At 34.3% G+C, this 17,146-nt stretch overlaps 1 protein-coding gene and 1 long non-coding RNA gene across 3 annotated transcripts; one reads left to right on the top strand and one right to left on the bottom strand.

The window, feature by feature from the left end:
• Positions 1-438: 438 nt before the first annotated feature.
• LOC116802347 lies at positions 439-3,739 on the bottom strand. The gene is made up of 2 exons (XR_004362704.1): positions 3,406-3,739; positions 439-2,877 (listed from the first exon to the last, which is right to left on the bottom strand). It is a non-coding gene; the product is annotated as an uncharacterized LOC116802347 (long non-coding RNA).
• Positions 3,740-6,321: 2,582 nt separating this feature from the next.
• LOC6620646 (nudix hydrolase 24, chloroplastic) lies at positions 6,322-17,146 on the top strand. Of its 2 annotated transcripts, none has more exons than XM_002044812.2 (4): positions 6,322-6,638; positions 15,778-15,911; positions 15,964-16,624; positions 16,688-17,145. In XM_002044812.2, exons 1-4 carry the CDS (start codon positions 6,566-6,568, stop codon positions 16,867-16,869), a joined length of 1,050 nt encoding a protein of 349 aa, XP_002044848.2. In that variant the 5' UTR covers positions 6,322-6,565; the 3' UTR covers positions 16,870-17,145. The 2 variants fall into 2 exon arrangements, with proteins under 2 accessions (XP_002044848.2, XP_032570601.1); XM_032714710.1 differs by lacking the exon at positions 6,322-6,638 and adding an exon at positions 11,729-11,770 and having other exon boundaries at positions 16,688-17,146.

Genomic DNA, 17,146 nt, shown 5'->3' with positions numbered 1-17,146 from the left:
CAAAAACTAGTTTTGGCTGGAAGTATTTGGACTATTTGGAGACAATTTGGTAAAATTATAAGTAAATAAATTTAGACGGTTTTTTTTATATTTGGCCTCTGGCGGAAGCACTGTAACGCGTTGCATATTTTTCATATATTTAAGTCACAATTTTCGGCGCTCAGTTTCTTCATTACGAGATTTTATTGTCACGACTAGATTTTGAAATGACGTTGGTAAGCTTGCCAATAGCTTTATTACAAATAGTTCCTAAAGCAAAACTATGCCCATCTCAGTCAACTGATCGAGAACATTCGAAATGACACTTTTCTCATGGGTGATGAATTTCTTGTAATTTTGTAAGTCTTCTTGGCAGAATGAGATTTTTTGATGTTTGTTACCCTTTAACCGATAGCGCGATTCCTGTGAAATAATTGATCCCAGTTCTTTATGCACCAATACACTTTTCATCTGCACACAACACGAGTCACAATTAGACTCGCCCAATTTGTCGTACAGAAAAATGTTTATTTAGTTTAACGATCAACACACACACAGTAATAATCTGCTCTCTAAACATATGAGCATTATCTCGGACAGGTTGTAAATGAACCCATAACCTGTTGAACTTAAAGTAGATAAAAGTACGCATCAAAATAAGAAGAGTTATGTTTCCGTTTAGATTCCAAGTACAGGAGAATAAGTTACGTTAAGTTCTTATACTTATTAGGCTTGACCAAAGTAGATTAGATTTTATGTATTGGATATTCTAATATTTTTTTACTATAGTTTATGGTGCCTGTCGGTCCATTTGTAATAGTTAAGATTAGCGTAAATCAATCATAGTTTTCCTCTTCTTCATTTATTCGCTTATTTATCTAAGCAAAAGTTCTTATCTTAAAGCTTAACTTTGTACTGATCTCTCTCAGTTTTAAACTCATTTTCGCGCTGATTTGACTCTTTCGATGTCAATAAACTACAATAAACAAAGAATAATATCAGAACAATAAGTGTTATTAATTCAAAAGCTGATGAAAAAGCTCATTGGCTAAACAGAGGCTTTATTTGTATTGCTTTTTTTGAATACCTAAATTGTTTCCAAATTATAAACCCTAGTGCCATAAAGTTTATATCCGTTTCTCAGAATCAATTTTTTTTAGTATCTTTATTGTCTACGTTATTTAAAAGCTGCCCTTTTGGGCAATGATTACATTTTTGCTTATAAACATAGCTGGTGAGTTTTTTTTACAAATGTGAGTCTTTAGTATAGTATTGGGGGAAGGGTTGGGATGAGGATAGTGGTAAATTCAGTTTTCAAGATGGGTGATATCTTTTAAGTCTCCTTATACATCGACTGTTGTCCAGTAATTTGATCGCTAGAGTGTTTGGGTGGTTGTGCAGTTTGTCTATGTAAATGGTACTGACTTTTTTGTAAATTTTGTATCGATTTCTCAAGAAAAATTGTAATTTTTTTCGATTTCGATATGTACGAAATCTTTCTATATCGTTTTTAGGTGCTCTGGTTTTCGCAAAATTTTTGCTATCTGAATGTTTTGTAAAGAGGTGTTTGAGCTGTTTTCCAGACAGTAGGTTGGACAACTTATTCAGTTTTAATTGCGATTTTTCTGAAATTTTTTATAAAATAACATAGTGACAGATTGATCTTGTGGTAGTGTGGAATAAACATCAATAGAGCACTGAGTAAACTATTTTTTCCCTTAGTAAACTAGATCTGATTTGATATAAAAAAAGGCATTTGGCACCCTGAAAAAATTTTTTTTTATTGCATTACATTGGTAGTTATTTGAATATTGCAAAGAAATAGTAATAGACGAATCTATGTACATAATATCACTTAATAAATTTTATAAATGACTTTGTATTGGATTAATTATAGCTGGAGTATTCATAAGAGTTGTGTATCAAGTAATCAGTTTTCAATAAACATAATTCAACATCGCATAATTTAATATTTTATAAATATTCTGTAAACTGTGTGTTTGTATAATTTATATGAAAAAAAATTTACATCTTTTTTTTTTTTGGAAAATTTGTGTTTTAAATTGCAAGTTGTAATAACAATTCCAGATCAAAACTGTACTTTATAAATTGAAATAATGATGAACTTAATTTTAATGGTCACAGTCACCTGTTGAAGTTTGTAGTCAGTGTCATTGTACATGTTTTAACATAAATACAAATCTTATTTAAAAACGCTTCTTTAAAAAAATAATTGTGAAGGCATTAATTTTTAAAACATATTTTTAAAATCAATTTTCAACGAAATTGACCAAAACTCTAAATATAACTTCGATTCCTAGATAAAAATTGGTTTCGTTATCAAGCACAAATACGCACACATACACTCTCATTCTACGCAGCAATTTTTCTGGTGTCACACATAAGTGACTGCATAGTGCAAAACCAATGTATGGCCGTTACGCATCTTGATATACTAATGTCTATGTTAACTATAGTTATGGATTCATGCCGCGCCGGATGCCACTTCACTTCACAGAGCATTTATATTCTGAAGTGGTAGATGTGCTGATGAAGTTATTTTCTCTTCCTGGGTAATAGTGGAGCATTCCCTTTTGATCGCCTATATATGTACGTTTTAAATCATTTTATCTTCGAGTTAGGATTACGGTCGGAAACTGCAAACATCAAAGGCTCGTGGTCCGAATAAATTTCAATGAACCGCCCAGACTATAAACAATTATTTTTATTCGCTTTCTTTTAAGGTTCCTGAAATCATTGTAATAGGTTATTTGTCTTGCGAGACAATACCGATACCGTTCGAAGACCCCCTAAATTCCTCAAAGGGGAACGGAAAACGAGTTAGTTTGTTGTGAATACTAAAACGGAAGATTACTTCACAGTAGTGTCTCTACATACCTAGAAAAAAATCAAAACAAATTATTACACTTGCCAAGTTAAAAGCAGCAAAGACAAGTTGTCCTAAAAGGAATAGAACCAAATGTTAAAATCACAGAGGCTTCAAAGAATATGCCTGAGGCAGAGTCGATCAGACCGCCTATCCGTGCGCATAAAACTAGAAAGTAAGGATTAATACAATCGAATTACATGCAGTATTTAATGTCGTCATTAAAAGACTAAAAGAATAAGTTTCGATAGAAAACGCGCACCGTTCTACACTTTTAAAAAAATGTTTGAATTTTTGTTGTCTTCCCAGCTATTGCCAAAAACATTTTGGCCACGCCCACACAACGCAAAAATCTGTCATTCATATTCTTTGTGCGAACTACTTCTGGTTATAGTATAAATGTATACTGAAGCAGTGAGAAATTGATTGTATCTCCAAAAGGTATAATTTCATACATGAAAACGTCTTGATGAGGGTAAAATCATCACAAAACAATCACATTCAATAATAAAATTTCTGACAAAATTAATAATATTTACTTATTCGGCACGCTTTAGTGGATAATAACCGTGTGCTGACATCCTGCACCGCTGAGGAATTCAATATGTATCAATATGTATATGTTATCACAGTTTTAGTTCACAATTAAAATCCCCGATTTAAGGCGGCAGGTATGACATCGCTAGTCCGCTGTTAGAACTGTTTTCGGCACAACTACCAGTACCAGTTACCAGTAATTCGTCATACAAGCCTGGCTTGAAGACGCAGTCGCCGCGGTGTCTGCCCATTCCCATACCTTCCATAAACAAAAGAAAGAGTGAAAAGCGGAGCACAAAACGACCAAAATGCCGCTTTGCGTCTTTGTTTAAGCGTTTGTTTACCTTAAGAGTTGGTGAACACAGGTGATTTAGTGTTGTGAAACACACTTATTTATCAATTATGTCATTTGGATACTGCACAATAGAAGAATAAGATTAAGCTACCGGCACTGCTAAAGACAAAACCAGATACTCACATGACATAATTGCTAACAAGGTAAACATATAGGAACTTGAGAGAAAGCAATAGTCAACTTCCACGACCGTGGATACCCGTTATTCAGCTAGTGGAAATTCGAAATAATAATATTTCTGGGATATCGATAGATCTTAATGATAAAAAATTATAATATGAGAAAATAAAATAATAAAAATAAAAATAATAATAAATAAAATGAGAAAATTGTTCAAATTTGTAGGCGTGGCAGTTTTGGGCAGTTTGCGAGCGTAAATAATAAATAATAAAAAATAAATATGAAAATATAAATTTTGCAGGAGTGTGAGGCAAAATTTGTGATGCGTCTATGTTTTTCGAAGCTGTATGCTTAATCTCAACATTCTAGCTTTTATATTTCGTGAGGTTGAGGAGTTCATACGGACAGTCGAACATGGCCAGTTTTTTAGAGTGGCAACATGCATCTTCTTTAGTTCCTGAGTTCTCGACGGATATGGCCAGATCGACTCGGCTATTGATTCTGATAAAGAATATACAGTCATGGTCAAAATTATTTTCACAAAGTGCATTTGAGTGAAATGTGAAAAGTGAAAATACTTTTGACCACCTCTGTATATACTTTACATGGGCGGAAGCGCTTTCATATACCTGTTACATGCCATCAAAAGAGTCTAGTACACCCTTTTACTATACGAGTAATGGGTATAAAAGGTAAAAACGAAGTGATTCGCTAGGCCTGATTGTAGAATATCAGGATATAGAGGATTCCTTGAAAAGTCGGTCTGTCCCTATGTCTGTGTCTCTTCGCTGTCATTTCGAATAAATATTGAAACATCGTAATGCTGATATCAATATGGTACAATTTTTTCAACACGATGTCGAGCTTTAACGCCGTATTAATTAATGCAATTTTAAATTCGTAGAAATACTAAAAGTGAAAAATGGCATACCTTGTCAAACGTCTAGATTTTTATATTCATATTTTGCTAAAGCATTTGTCTTCACATCTTTTGATCAGCTTTAACCACATAACGGGTTTAACAAACAAAGATTGAGATCATGCACGCACTTTCCAGTGACAGACGCTGTTTGTCAACTGACGTTGCCAATATGTGTCAAGCCACATTGTTGACAATAACTTTCACAAACCGCCCAACACTTCCATACCCACAATTTTGAAATCGTTTTTATATTTTTTAGTATTGTTCTAAATTTTTATGGATTTGCCAAAAAAAAAAAAACGCTGCGCCCACGAAACGGACACAACCGTCAAAGCCCACAATTTTGAAATATGTTGCGATATTTTTTCTTTTATAACCTATTATGACTTTGTCACGTTCACTCTAAAGACCACAAGCCGTTTGAATCTGCCAAGACCGCAATTTTGAAACATTTTCTTTCGTTACTCGTAGAGTAAAGCGGCACCACGTTCGTTGTAAAGTATGTAACAGGCAGAAGGAAGTGTTTCCGTCCATACAATGTGTATATATTCTTGAACAGGATAGATAGCCGAGTCGAACTGGCCATGTCCGTCTGTATCAGGAACTATAAAAGCAAAAAGAATGTTGAGATTAAGCATGCAGCTTCCAGAGACATAGACGCAGCACGAATGTTGCCAGGCCCTCTCTAAACTGCCACGCTCACAGTGTTGCAGAATGTTTATATAAAACTTCTTGGAACTCCGACAAACCGCCAACACTTTTAAATAATGTTTTGATATATTTTCATATTTATATAAGTCATGTAAATTTGGCCTAACGACCTATTATTTATATTGCCAATGTTTACCGGTATACGAAAAACACTTTGGCCACGCCTCTGCATACGCCATAGAATTTTTTAGTTTGTTTACAATCGCAATAACGGGTTTAGTTCACAATCTCATAAGCTGATAAGCGGGAATCTTATAGTAGATTAGCTTCGATGTTTATTTTATATCCAATATATTTTAGGCTATAAATCTGTAGAAAGGTATTACGGTTTCAACGAACAGCAAACGGTCAATATTATTAAACTATTCCTTCGTATCTTCATTGAAATTAGCAGTGTGAAACGAGTATTTAGAACTTTCTAATAATTATTCCTAATATGTTAAAATTAATATATTTGATTAAATATATTTATTTTAACACATTTAATTTTAGTTGGTCTAAGACCTCATGGAACAAATTTTGTGTGTTTAAAGTAAATAAAAAGGATATTTTCAGAATAGTTTATTCTCTGTTTGTCATATAAACAATCAGATATAGGCAGAACCATTTATTTTTATTCTTCGCTGTCCGGCTTTTAGTACCTAGAGCCTTTAAAACGCAAACAAACTTTAAAAAATGCAATGGTATTCGCGAGTTATGTTACTACTACCTGTTAATATCGTAGTGCTAACAGAGCATCTCTATATGGAATTTTTTGTCCTCAGTAAGTGCTGGAAAACGCTTCCGACAATAGAGTGATGCTCTACATTACTCACCATTGTTAGTTAAGTCTGTGTTTTCATTATATTATAGGATTGGTTTGGCCAGTGAAGAATTACCATTAACAAATTGATTCAACTAATACAATATTATCGTTGAAAGTGGTTGAAAAAATTTTTTCAGTGGGCTTTTAACAGAAAGCAAACCTACATTTTTCCTTGAGAAAGCGGTAAAAACTAAGCCGGCGATAGTAGATCCATTTTCTCTACATACGATCAGAACTTACATAGTTTAAATGTCTTCAACCGAAGTGAAGCTATCAAGGCTGCTGATCTTAGCGCAAAAGTTTAACAACTTTTATCTATCAGGTAAGAAAGCATGTTATGGATTTCAGCATTTAAGACCCCAAACATTCATCTATATAGTTAATGCGGATTATCGATTACTTATTCCATATGTAGGCAAACAAAATATACATAAGTATAAAATAACTTAGGAAGGTTTAAAGATGTATGTATGCGTATCTATTAATTAATTGCAATGGCTGTCTGGTTGATGTGGTTGTACATGTGTATGTGTATGTAAAAGTATTCTCAAATAACTTTGTTGGAGGAGGGTTTTGAGCAAGATCAGTTTTACAAATTTGTACACACTAAAGTTACCTAAGTACAAACACACTTAAATATTTATAATTTCTTTAATATATGTAGACCCTACAGTTCCACTGCTACAGTACACTGCCTTTTCATAAATTAATCACCGCTCAGTAAAAATATCGGGCGCCCAATTATCGCTGAATTTTTTTTTTGAAAAATGGCCATGATTTTAACAATAAAATGTCCTAGGATTGCTATGTCAAAGAAAAATCCATAAATCCTCAATAGTTTTTAAAGAGAGAAATTTTCATTGATTTTTCATCACTTATCTATGAGCTATTCATGACCATTTTCATCAACTGTTCATCAATGTGACATCAAAGTTTATTTCATCGGTCTTTTATTACAAAGTTTTTTTTTTTTTATAATTTGATTTATTATTTAAATTATGAATTATCTTGGAATTGCTTATGGAGTTAGGACAGTTGTGTTGGAATATCGGTCTACATGTCCGATTTACCTTAAAGTGAAATATATTAGTATAGTGTATACTTATATGTATTACAACAATTTAACTTAGATGATCGTTCCTGTGAGTAGTATTTGTTGTTGCTTATAAAATAAATCCGGAATAATTAATGAATTAAATCCGAAAATATTTACCATTTTCTTAAAAACTGATACTCAAAAAAAAAATAACGTCTGCTTCTCACAAAAATATAATAGCAAGTGATCCGCGAAAAAGGGCAAGTGCCATTTTAAAACGGAATCCGTTAAGCCATTTTGCTCTCCCTTTGTTATTTGAATTTTGCTCGTCTCCTTCCCTTTACCTACATGCATACATGTAAATAATTTCTCTTTGCATGTTCCGATGCGAATTACAAATTTAAAGTTTCTTAGGATGCCTATGTGCTCGGCGACTGTCGACTGTGCATTCGAAGCAGTTGGATCTTCTGGATCTTTTTGGTGATTTTGTGCTGCTTTTAATAGTGATGTATTGTGGGATTTATATACTTATGAATAAAATACATAAATATGTACATACATAGCTTACAATGAAGTCCATCTGATTAAGCAGGAGTGATAATAGCTCCTTAACACAATGTGTATACAACTTTTGTGCCAAAAAAGCATATTTGACTAAAAATAATAAAAATATATAATAATTCGGTATGCTTTTCGAAATATTTATTTCCTCCCACGTCCTCCTACCCGTTACTCGTAGAGGAAGAGGTAAAGTATGTTAAAAAGTAGAACGTAGCGATTCCGACCACATAGAGTATATAAATTCTTGATCAGGATCACTAGTCGAGTTTATTTGGTCATGCCCGTATGGCAGCCCATACAAACGTCGAGATCTCAGGAACTATATAGGCTAGAAAGTTACCATCTAATATTACAACAAAGCTTTGCCAAAACACAATTTCAAAACTCTTGTTAAAGTTGGTCGCCGGTTGATTATGGGTTCATTTTAGAAAAACTTGTACTTCTTTCCAATTGTTTCTTTTTTATAAAAAGACTACTAACTAGTGTGTCTTTAAAAACAAAAATGAGATAAAATGAGATTTTAAAAAAACTTTTTGCCACACCCACTCTAACTCCCCGAAGGCGCTAGACCGGTCACGCCCATATACTTTAAAACAATTTTTAAATATTTAATCATTTTATTCCCCAATATCTATCGATATCCCAGAAAAATTATGAAATTTCACGTTCGCATTCACACTAGCTGAGTTCGCGGGTATCTGATAGTCGGCGAACTCGACTTTAGCATCCCTCTTGTTTTTCCTTATTTTTTTAAGGAAGAATGTGGGGTAAATGCTAGTTTTTTCACAGTAAAAAGATTAAGGATCAAAATGTCAAGATGGTCGAGTGGCCGCCCTATACTCAACTGACATTAACATTTTTGAAAACATTTGGGGACTCTTGTCAAGGAGAGACGATTTGGGGACCCTGGGAGGACTCTAGTTGAAGATAAAAAAAACCTGGTTAACAATATCAATGAGTAACATTAAAAAGCTATCAGAAACTCGTTACTCAGCTAGTGCGACGATAAATTTGAATATTTTTCTGGGATTTCGATAGAAATAGGGGAATAAAATGAGAAAATATTTAAAAATTGTTCAAAAGTGTGGTCGTGACCTTTTTGGTCGTTTTGTGGGTGTGGGTACAGAAATTGGCCAGACATACAATAAACAAAAAATAATTACAACATTTTTCGAAAGTGTTAGCGAGGCAGGTTTTGGCGGTTTGTGGGTGTAGCAATAAGTTTTTTTGGAAATCGTTGGAAACTTACAAAACTAATACAAAAATGAAAAATATTAAAACATTTTTCAAAAGTGTGGGCGTGGCAGTTTTGGGCGGTTTGTAGGCGTTGCACAATTTATTTGGCAAAGCGATAAAAATTTTTTAAACTAATAAAATCATAAAAAAATATCAAAACATTTTAAAAAATTTGTAAAATGGGATGTTTGTGTGGGCGTTAGATTAAGAATATATATACTTAATATGGTTGGCAACGCTTCCTTCTTACCTGTTACATACTTTTGAACGAATCTAATATACCCTTTTACTTTAGATTGTAAAATTAAAATAAAATTGTAAAGTATTCTACGTTCGGCGTGTACCCTACCCGAAAATGTACTATTGTAAAATATTGAGCAATGGGCATTCTTATTTTTGGCCAATTATCATCATAAAAATTACCTGTATTTTGTCTTACCAGAATATGACAGATTTGTATTAATCGTTAAAACCCGGTTACCAGTGACAACACTGAAATTATCGTCGATAGGATTCACTCACTATCGGACTCGCCGGTCCAACGCCAGGGTCGATTCATGGTTTAGCAAGGCGTATCAACGTAGCCGTGCTTTATCTGAATGGAACTCAGCTACCTTGAACAATTTCAAGTGTTGTAATGCACGCTAATTTTACGTGCTGCAGACCCACTGCGGTTAAAAGTGAGGTTTAAGTTTTAATATCACAAGCTTTAAGCTTTTAACTGGTCTACAAGTTTAGCCAGTCTCTAAACCTGCTATGCAGAAAACATGAATCCATCATCAAGTAAATCATAACTGCGCTCTAGTGAAAATCCGGACACCCTGCTCGAAGGATCTGACTCTAACAATAACAGCGACTTTTCAGTCTGAAACTTAACGAGGTGAATTAAAAGACAGCCGCTCTGTCAATCGCCAGTACATGGACACAATGGCATATGGCTCAAAACGGATGGTGACAAAGCGAATGCATTTTGTGACCATTTGTTCTCCATCTTCATCCCCTTCCAACCGACGGACGAATACCACCGAGAGGAAGTCGTAAACTGGATGTTGGATGTGCCTACATAATCTGCCCACCCCATAAGATATACCACTCCGCAAGAAGTCAGTCTCCAGGACCTGTTGAAATTTACAGCCGAATTCCTCCCACGCAAAGGAGTTAAAGAGCACTTTCCTAAAAAATGGAAACCAACTTTTTCAAAGGTCTTTAAACGAATCCTGCTGAAGCGCTTGATGAATCTGCAGCAGGTATCAGGCTACATACCACAACATTAATTCGGTTTCAGGAAGTCACATGGCTTCCCGGAACAAGTTCCCCGCCTTCTAAGTCCAGTAACGCATGGCTTTGAGTCCAAGATCTACACAGTGGCAGTCTCTCTGTGCCACTGTGTAGATCTTGGACTCAAAGCCATGCGTCTTTGGTATGGCACGAGGGACTTTTGTACCAAATTAAGGTAGTGTAGTGCAAAACCAATGTATGCTTGTCAGCGTCTTAGTGATTATATTGGCTTTCGGTATAGGATTCCTAACCGACAAAAAAAATGTTTCTTCGCGGCCCTATAAGACACGAATGTCCGTTCTTATTCTGTTGGTATTTAATAGAGAAAGCCAAATCTGGATTTGTAACAGTTTCAAACTGATTAATAAGGGCTTTTAAACTGTATTAATTAAACTATTAAACTTCACTAGAAATTCTTTGTAGCGATTGGCATTTATTTTTGATTAACCAATCTAATTAATCACACTCACATCACTATGATCACCCGTGATTTTCTTTTCTTGTATCATGGATATAGTAAATAAAAACAACCTTCCAATACAAATTAAATTGTTTATCTGAGAAAAAAACTTTTTTGTATTAATTTTTATTATTATTAATTAGTTTTGCCGTGACATTTTGTTAAGCAAAATCAGAGCGGGCATTTTTGACTTTTGACTTTGTAGATTTAACTCCAAACTGCACTTGTTTTTTTTCCATAATTTTTTGGATTTGTTAAAAAGATACCATATACCTTCTTAAGATTGCCAAATTTCTCGACTATGCTATACCCGCTACTAAGCTAGAGGGATTGTGCAAAGGAAATTTTTTCATATTTATACACGTTACTCGAAGAGCAAAAGGGTATACCAGATTCGTTGAAAAGTATGTAACACGCCGAAGGAAGCGTTTCCGACCATATTAAGTATATATATTCTTGATCAGGATCAATAGCCGAGTCGATCTAGCCATGTTCGTCTGTCCGTATGAACGTCGAGATCTTAGGAACTATAAAAACTAGAAGGTTGAGATTCAGCTTACAGATCCTAGAGACAAAGACGCAGCGCGAGTTTGTTGACGCATGTTGCCACGCATACTCTAATGCCCTAAAACCGACCATGGCTTCCACGCCCACACTTTTGCTAAATGTTTTGATATTTTTCGCCATTTTGGTATTCCGATAGATATTGGCTACACTAATGTTAAAAGGAAAAAATATGAAAACATTTTCCAAAGTGTGATTTCTGGGCTTTACAAGAAAATGATTAAAACGGCCATTTTCTTGTGTTTTTTCACTTGCACTTTTTAATTTAACTGTTAAGTTCGCTAGCGATCAGATATGTGGTGGCTGCTTTCGAATTTGGGTTTGTATTTTGCAAGTAAGTAACCATTTAATAATTATATTTATATTTTATTTTAATTCTTCTTGTCCATTTATCCTTTTTCGGAGGTTTTCTTTTTAACAGCATTACTAAAATGAAAATATACTTACATTTTTATGTGTGTTGATTTGAATTTAAAATGTTCTAGTGCTTGTTGTGTTTTAATAATATACTTTATCCGTATCTTGCAGAATTACAAGCGGAATTGGATATTTCATTTTGGATTACACCGAAGATGTCTTGTCTTATTTAGGATATAAATAATCGGACTAAAGCGAAGACGTATAGGGTTTATGAAATAGTGTAGTTAAATTAAATACAATTTAATTTATTTGTAAACTGCAACCTTGTTTTATATATTCCGTGTAACTCTTCATAGTGTTTAATTCGTATACAATTACAATTCCAAACATCAGTAGCTTCATTTGAACAGTCTTGTATGCTTCTTTCGATTTAAAAAACAATATTTTGCCACTCCCCCCAGTCTTAAGCCCACAATACGCCCAAAACTAAAACGTCTACACTATTGAAAATTGTTTTGATATTTTCAGCCGATATCCCTTTTGCAGAGCAAACTCCAATACCCACAATTATGATTCGTTTTATTTTACTATTCTTCTTCTTAATTTTATCGGAATTTGGTCAATATATTTTAATTCGATGAAAGAATATGTTTCCACAGGATTTTCATTTAAGCCATACATTCAAAATATACTCGTAAATATGCCCGGCGCTGAAACACTGTTCTCATTTTTACAAGATTTTGTTGTATAATTCGCTGATATTAAACAATTGCGGAAATCGATTTTGCTGCTTCTATTCAATTTATATTATAGTGGACTGTTCTTTTGAAATTATGTAGAATATATGTGGAATATATTTATCTACATCCCAACCCTTGAAAAAAAGCTAAGGTAATTTCGTTTCATTTTACCATGGTCAAACAAAGACTTGTAAGTACATTTATATTATTTTCATGTCTACTCTAATATGTATTACAGCTAAACCAGTGGTTCGGACACAAATTAACTTTGCTCTGATTTTTCGATGAAAACATTTCTTCATCGATACAAATATAAAAATAAATTTGGCTTATAGAAACAGCAAAGTCATATGTTATAGAAAAAAAAAATACTGCTTTAGATCAAGCGCCACCACCTAGTAATGCGGGCATAAGTCTACCACTGCGCGTGCGGCGGTCTTCGAGTCTCTCTTTTCGCTCTTCCTTATTTCCTCGTTAAAGCTGTCGTGTTATCTATTCAGCTAAACTACTTTTGTAAGCTTTTGCTTGGCCAGTCTGCATCTCCGATTAAAACAGAGCATATTTGTGTATTAATGTATCCCATTTGTGCGTTCTTATTATTTATAACCCTAGGGGTGGCGTATTGGCTGTTTTCCCCACAAACACTTTCTATTTTTGTTAGCTTAAAAGCGTACTCTTGGATTTATATTTTCGCTAAAAATTTAAATAATGAAGATAATTTCATACCTGTTACGCATAAAGCAAGAGTACTAAACATGTTCCGGTAATCGTATTTTTTTTTTCGATTTCGATTTGCGCAATATATTTAGATTTCGGTTCTAGGTGCTACGGTCGTCTTCCCAAAATGTTTGCTATCTCAATTTTTTGTAAACAGTAAACGTTAAAATGTAAATAAGCGTTTTTGACAGTTTTAATTCCGATGTTCGCTATTATTTTTTTTAATACTTTTTAGACAATTTAAGTAATTCAATTAAATAGCATTATTTACAAACAACGCTTTTGGGCCTTATATAAATTAATTAATTTATTCTTTTATATTTTATAAGTATTTTTACCTGCTTGTTTCGGTGCACCAAAAGTATGGCAGCCTTCGCGATAGCTTTTGGCGACGTACTTATCCACCCTTAGCCAAATCAAAAATTTTTGTTGCCGACGGACACATTTTGTTTGTCAAATCTGAGGTGGGGTTTCTTTTGATCTGTCCACGTTCGTATATCTATCCGTCCAAATACATTTGATTAACAAAATGTGTAACGCCATTCGATTTTTTCGTGCTAGCTCTAGAGCGGAGCCAGCGGCTCTCTTATACGCATACAGTGACAGCCGTGTGCACATTCTAAATATTACAAAATATGCCCTTTACAAGCTCTTATACTTTAAATCTATATTATTTTTCATCAATTGCCACCATGTAAAAAACTCTTATTTTCCATTGCCTTAACATGATAATTATTCAAATATATCATAGAAAAGTTAAAAGCCGAATCTATCTACATAATAATATAAGCAAAATAAAATACTGTGGTTAGGTTTGGGTGTGCATTGGCCATTCAGCATGTCCGAAGCAATTACTGAGTATAGGGTAGGGCCAAGGACGCTTCTTTTGGGAACTCCAGCTGCAATAGTCTTCGATCTTTCAGAAAACTTTTAATAACAAAATACAACTGAGGAGGAAACAACCTCTTTGCTTTATACAGCCGCTCAGGGTGCTATATTCTGTCAAATGTCTGTTGCTTGTCTATTTTTTTTTAACAAAAGTTATAATAACAATTCCAGATCGAAAAACTTATATGTTGAAATAATGATGAACTTAATTGTAATGTTCACTGTCTCCTGTTGAAGTATGTAGTCAGTGCCATTGTATATATTATAAATTATAAACATACATTATTTTTTAATAATATTTAGTAGATAATTTTAAACAAAATCGACCAAAACTCTAAAAATGTAAGTTTGATTCTTAGATCAAAATAGATTTTCGCCCAAAAACGTCATCTAGCGCTAATACGCACATAAACCACTTAGTCGTAAATTGTCACAAAAAGGTGTCTGCAAAGTGCAAAACCTATGTATGGCCGTTACGCATCTTGTTATTCTTATGTTTTTGGTCCGTCTGTCTGTTTAGAGTAAATTAGCTAAACAAATATATTTTGCTAAAAATTTGTTATCACACAAAAAGAGGGAGCTAAAATTAGACAATAAACATAACCACAGTTGCATTCATTTACCCTTTGTTATAAATAAAACCGAAGGTGATCGATAGCTCTTACATATTGGGGAATAAAATCGTTTTGGGCATTTTGTAGGAGTGACCAGGGTCGAGGTCAACGAGTTTTTGGTATACTGATAGAAATGGCAGAGTCAAACAATACAACGAAGGAAAATCGGAACATTATTCAAAAGTGTGGGCGTGGCAGTTTTGTGCGGTTTGTGGACGTTATAGCAAGCGCCACACATTTTTTAAATGTGTGCGCGGGGACGTTTTGCGCGTGAAAAAACGTTATTGGCAAGTGGATATATATTTCCAAAACTGCCACGGCCACACATTTTTAAAAATGTTTTGTTATATTTTGTTGTTTTGTAAATTTTTATTGATTTGCCAAAAAACTTTGCCACGCCCACAAAACGCACAAACCGGCCACGTCCACTTTTGTAAAATGTTTTGATTTTTCTTCGTTATATTGTTTGTTTTACCAATTTCTACCGCCATACCAAAAACATTTTGGCCACGCCTCTTCTAACGCTTTCTAATCGCCCACACTTCTGAAAATGTTTTGATATGATAATTTTTAATATTTTGATTAGTCTTGTAAATTTCTATAGATCTGCCAAAAAAAAATTGGCACTCCCACTTTAACGCCCATAAACCGACAAAAACGACAACGCCCAAATTTTTGAAAAATGCATTGAGATTTTTTCATTTTATTATGTGTCTTTCCAATTTCTATTAATATGATAAATATTATTTGGCCACGCCCAAAACTGCCAGCCCACATTTCTCATTTATCTTTCGATATTTCAAAAAGAACATTAAACATTCTCACACAAGTGACGGTTGTCTGATAATCAAGGAACTCGACTATGGCATACTCTTTTGTTCATTTTTCATTTAAATATTTTTAAGCCTCTGATCCTCCTGAGAAACAGACTGAAACTAGGCTTTAAAGTATGATTTTAAAACATTTAAAAAAAAAAAAATTAATTTATAAATTTCTTTTAATTAAAGGTATTCATAAGTGTGACATTCGTCCATTTGTGGTAGAGGGGCAACAAGTTGGTCTTATTAAGTCAGATGTTTTAACACATCTTAAAAAGTATCCTGAAGTATTTTGCATTCGGGCTTGTGAGCAAAGTAAACAGGTGAGTCCAATCTATTTATAGAATAATGATAAAACTACTTAAACAACCACAGGGTTCGGTAGAGCTAAATCCTGCTTTTCGTGACTATAACGAGCGCACTGAGCAACTGGAAAAGGTTTTGCGTAACTTGCGGTCCGAGGGACTTTTTCCTGCATTACAGGGATGGAGGGATGAGTATTTCGAGGTAAAAGCAGACTGCAGAGCTCTACTTAAAATGGAACGGGCAGCTACTCCGCTCTTTGGAGTGCGAAAGTACGGCGTTGATATAAACGGTTACGTAAGGCACCCGACGCTTGGGTTATGCATTTGGCTGCAGCAGCGGTCAAACACAAAAGAGACCTGGCCTGGAAAATGGGACAATATGGTAGGCGGTGGACTTTCAGTCGGCTTTGGTATTAAGGAAACAGCCATTAAGGAGGCTGCAGAGGAGGCATCAATTCCTTCTGACCTAGTTAAGAATTTGGTGTCCGCAGGATGTGTCTCATTTTACTTTGAAAGCCGACAAGGACTTTTTCCCAATACCGAATATGTTTTCGACTTGGAGCTACCACTTGACTTTGTGCCTCAAAACGCTGACGGGGAGGTCCAGGCCTTCGAGCTACTAACAGCTAAGGACTGTGTGGAGCGCGTTTTTACTTCAGATTTCAAGACAACTTCAGCGCCTGTGGTGATCGATTTTCTTATCCGACATGGGCACATAACAGCAGATGATGGTAAACATTTTTATTGACATAACTGTCATAGATTTTTAATTATTAAAAAACTTGTTTTCGCAGTTGTCGACTTCACGCAAATCGTCGAGCTCCTGCACGTGCCCTTACAGTCCCTATATACGTACAAGACACGCTTTGAGCAATCCATTAAGCAACCTCAATTCTTGCCAGGTGATTCCAAAAACTGCAACTGTGAAATATTTCAGAAAATATCAGTGGAGAATGGGCACAAGAAAACAAATTAATCTGAAATGCTGAATAGTCTTAAAAATAAATAATGAGGTAGGGCTACAAAGAAATATTAATGCAAGCTCAAAACAAAATAAAAGTGATTGTAATTGAAGTGAACTTTCTGAAGCCCAGGCTAGTATCAAAGAGGTACACATTATTAGTGGACGTATGACCCTTCCCTACAAGTCTGATTATATAATGAAAGTTCATAAAAAATACAATTTTGCTTTAAGCTTTTTTTATTTCACAATATCGGTCAGCTTTAACAAGTATAATTATTACAAATATTAT

Source organism: Drosophila sechellia, chromosome 2L, assembly GCF_004382195.2.
Source record: "Drosophila sechellia strain sech25 chromosome 2L, ASM438219v1, whole genome shotgun sequence".
NCBI classification, from domain to species: domain Eukaryota; kingdom Metazoa; phylum Arthropoda; class Insecta; order Diptera; family Drosophilidae; genus Drosophila; species Drosophila sechellia.
The sequence above is the reverse complement of the archived record's forward strand: the minus strand, read 5'-3'. Positions and strand labels throughout refer to the sequence as shown.